This window comes from Pterocles gutturalis, unplaced genomic scaffold (assembly GCF_000699245.1).
Source record: "Pterocles gutturalis isolate BGI_N339 unplaced genomic scaffold, ASM69924v1 scaffold9427, whole genome shotgun sequence".
NCBI lineage: Eukaryota > Metazoa > Chordata > Aves > Pterocliformes > Pteroclidae > Pterocles > Pterocles gutturalis.
Window position 1 is genome coordinate 1 of NW_010110192.1, and position 3,849 is coordinate 3,849.

Sequence of the window (3,849 nt, forward strand, 5' to 3'; positions counted from 1 at the left end):
GATCTCGGTTTGCTGAAAGGCAGCTGAGCTTTGTATGATGGAGGGAAAGCTGTGTTATTCAACAGATGCTGCTGCTACTGCTGCTTTAAGGCTTTTCAGTGCCTGAAGAGCAATGTGACCGTAGTATGGATGTGAATGTAGTGGACAATGCCTACTATCTAACCAGCTTGTTCTGCTGTAATCTCCTCTTGTCCTGGTTTAGGCTGACATGGTTCCAAATTAAGCTGTAAGTTGTTAATAGCCCTGTTTGTTTTTTTGTTTGTTTGTTTTTTTAAATGTGAGAGTTTGTGGAAACATCTACTTGCCCCAGTATAAATCAATGGATTCCCTTTAAGGTTTCTGGTGGTGAGATCACCAGCAGCATTCGGTCTCCTGTGCCTGCCCAGTGCACCACTGGAGCAGTCTGTCCCCTGACCCCCAGTCTACCAAGTGAGACCCAGTTCGCCTTCTGTCAGGATTGCAAGTTGTGGCTAGAACCTTGATACAATACCAGTGGGTGTATTTAATACCTCTAAACACATTTAATTGAGTTGTCTTTAATTTCTGCCTCTCTTCTTTTTCTTTGCAGGTCATGATAAAATCCTACAATGCTGTTTTGAGTGAGTGAAGTGAAGGGGGGAGGAGGGGGATAAAAAGATGCCCAAGCAAACAGCAGTGACGATTACTTTGGCGACCCTGATGGGTGTTGCAGTGGGGGGCCTGGTTTTGTGGAAGGCATCCCAGCGTCGCAAAGGAAAAGCATGCTCTAGTAGTCAGCGGGAGGAAGCAGTTATAAACTTGGCAGATGAGAAACTGAATAAGGCAGAGGGTAAGGAGGTGCTTTCCTTCTTCAGATCTCCCACCTTTTCCTGGGTAGAAGGGACCCTTGGTGCAGACATAGTGATAGTTTCAGAGCAGGAGGAGTGGGATCGTGTTGAACCTTTGCTGAAGAAGGAGCTGGAGAAGTGGCCAGTGCTTGGAATTGATTGTGAGTGGGTGAGTAATCAAGAAGCGCCTCTCCTTTAGATTGCAAGTTGCAATGGGAAATCATCAGGGGAGGAGTGATTCCTGTGCTTGAATAGATTGAACAGGACTGACTATTGAAACTGCCTGTGTGATTATCTGTCATGACAGCAGTGAAGTAGCTGCTAATTTTGATTGTTCTCACATTTAAGACACATCTGTAAGTTTTTAATTCACTGGTTGTATTTGTTTGCTGAACTCCTGTGATAAATTTGCTATACTAAACATAGTGATAATTGTATGGCTAAAGATAGCATTATGTGTTTTGTGTAATATCTCTAAAGGTGATTTACTAGAAGTAGCTTGGGTTTGTACTGTTTTAAATCCAGCTACATACTTCAGAAAAAGATTTTTAAGAATAATAAACCCAAAAAGGAGGATAATACTGATATGTGGCTATAAATCACTGGGACCACCAGAAAGCAAAGTTCTTCCGATTGTACGCTTGCCTGTGTGAACTCTGAAAACAGATTTTGAGTGATTTATAAAGCCTGGCTTCACCATTATTTTGGCTGGAAATTTATTCACCTCACAGTCATTAGTATAAGCCACAATTAAACAGTGTGTTTGCCATAAACATTTATGTAGCAAGTGGCTTTGTGCTGATGTTGATTAAGAAATGTGTCTCATTTCTTCCACCAGCTCAGGTATAGGGGGAAAGGGGCAAAGGGGGAAAGTTCTTTTTGTAGGAGTGTGGCAAGAAGTGGCTGGGGGACAGTAATACTGTGAAACAATATAATTTTCAGTAAAATTTTAGAGGCGTAACAATACTTGACTGTATAAACTGAAGGTATTTCCTGTCTTCAGTGGCCTCTTTTGCAATTTGTTCCAGCTCCAGTATTGCTGATAATACTGTAACCCAGATTCTGGTTTTTGTCTTTATTTCAGGTATCTGTGGAGGGAAAAGCAAATCCTGTATCCCTCCTACAGATGGCTTCTTCCAGTGGCCTCTGCATTCTTGTTCGGTTGTCCAGGCTTGTTGCCAGTGGACAGACTATCCCAAAGACCCTGTTGGACATCATGGCAGATAGTGCTGTGTTGAAAGTTGGGGTAGGATGCTGGGAAGATGCTTGCAAGTTACTTCATGATTATGGTCTTCCAGTCAAAGGGAGCATGGATCTCCGGTATTTAGCCATGAGACAGCGGTGAGTGTCTGAAGACAGAGACGGCTCTGTTTGAGGCATCATTTGAGTTGGAAATATTTTAAAAGTAATTTGCATATGTTGAATGATACCAGGCAGGTAGATCTGGAGTTCTCAGAGTGGTTTTTTAGAGCATGAGCATTGACAGCTGCAGCCCAAGAACATGTCATGCTTCTATTCTGTGGTCTTAATGGAAGTTAAATCCTTACTAAGATTTCAAATGCTGATTGTGTCTGTTAGTTTTCTCATGCAATACCCATATGGACTTTGCTGAGTATCATGCTTCAGCTTGTAAAAAGTCCAGGTCCAGTGATGTAATGCAGTGAGAGTGATCACCATGTCAACAGATGTTTGAATACATTGCTTAGAAGTGTGGAGTCCATGTGCCGGGGGCACATAAGTGGAACTGTTGAATTGTAGGATTTCTTGAAAAATTGCTAAAATAAACCAGCTCTTAATTTTTTCTTCTAATAACAATGCTTCCATTAAAAGTTTACGATTATGATGACATTTTCTCATCCTTCATTCTTCTTAAGATAAGATGTTTTACTTGGGAATACTCTTCACGTACAGTGTATGCATGCATGGGTGTGTTGTTAGTGATCTGGGGCATGGGTTTGCTGACCTGATTGTACCTTTTTAGCACCAAGAGTGGACTTCTTGTCCCTCGTGGCCAGGATTCCTCTGAGTCATTCCTGGTGCTCATGCTCCTCATGAATCCCTGCGGCAGATGGTCCATCACTCTATGATAAACCTCTTTAGTTTATAAGTGGGTAGTTAAGAGCCAAACACTTCAGCCTTAAATGTTACCAACTCCCAGCCTTGCCTGTTTAGCATATTGCAGGCACAAGATAATTACTAGGTCTAGAAAGGATGTTTTAGCAGAGGGGAGGGAGAGGGCCTGTGAAGCTGACAGGCAGCTGTGTGCTGTTTGAGTGGGAGTCATGCATCATGTGCATTGTGTTCTGGCAGGTTCAGCGTGTATGAGGCCATCCAAATTTGCATGGATGTATAGTTTTGGTTTTAATATTTTGTTTTACTTTCTTTGTTAAACTGAAGGAAGGATCTACTTCACAACTGCCTTAGCCTTAAGTCTTTAGCTGAAAAAGTCCTCAACTGCCCGCTTGACAAGTCTCCTCATGTGCGTTGCAGCAACTGGGAGGCAGAAGAACTGTCACGAGATCAGGTGTGTCTTCCACTTCAACTCAGTGTTTCGGGAGGAAAAGCAACCTTCTTGGTAGAGAAGAGAATTACAACAGGGAGAGATCTGAGCCCGCTTCAAGTTATGCCTCAAAACCTTATTGTGACTATGGTCTGAAGTTAATTTCAGACTCTCTAGCTGCATTTCCATCCTCTTCCATGAAGATAGTTTTCTGATGTTCTCCCTGAATTCTTGACCCTTGTTTTCCTTCAGTCCTGAAAGATCTATAAGGCAAGATCCCTTGAAGAAGTGTTTGAGCACCCAAAACCTCACCTTTTAATTATTTTATTTATTCCAGTCTATAGCAGTCAGCGCTGTATTAGACATAGACCCTAGAAACTTTGTTCACCATCTTTAGACCATCATGGTTTCCCTAATTGCTCCCTTTCATGTCAGTCATGGTGCAGATATCTACAAAATCAGTGACCGGTAGAGGGAGTGACAGGATAAATAACCGCACTGACTATGGGCAGGTAGAGTATCAAAAGGGAGCTTTTTTTTTTT

At 42.2% G+C, this 3,849-nt stretch overlaps 1 protein-coding gene across 1 annotated transcript; it reads left to right on the forward strand.

Annotated features, from left to right (window-relative positions):
* Positions 1-636: 636 nt before the first annotated feature.
* Positions 637-3,330, forward strand: LOC104461602 (exonuclease 3'-5' domain-containing protein 2-like; the record flags this gene model as incomplete). Its single annotated transcript, XM_010073243.1, has 3 exons — positions 637-975; positions 1,891-2,147; positions 3,204-3,330. Coding segments are annotated over exons 1-3 (723 nt in total), but the record flags the coding sequence as incomplete, so codon positions are not given.
* Between the last annotated feature and the right edge of the window lie 519 nt (positions 3,331-3,849).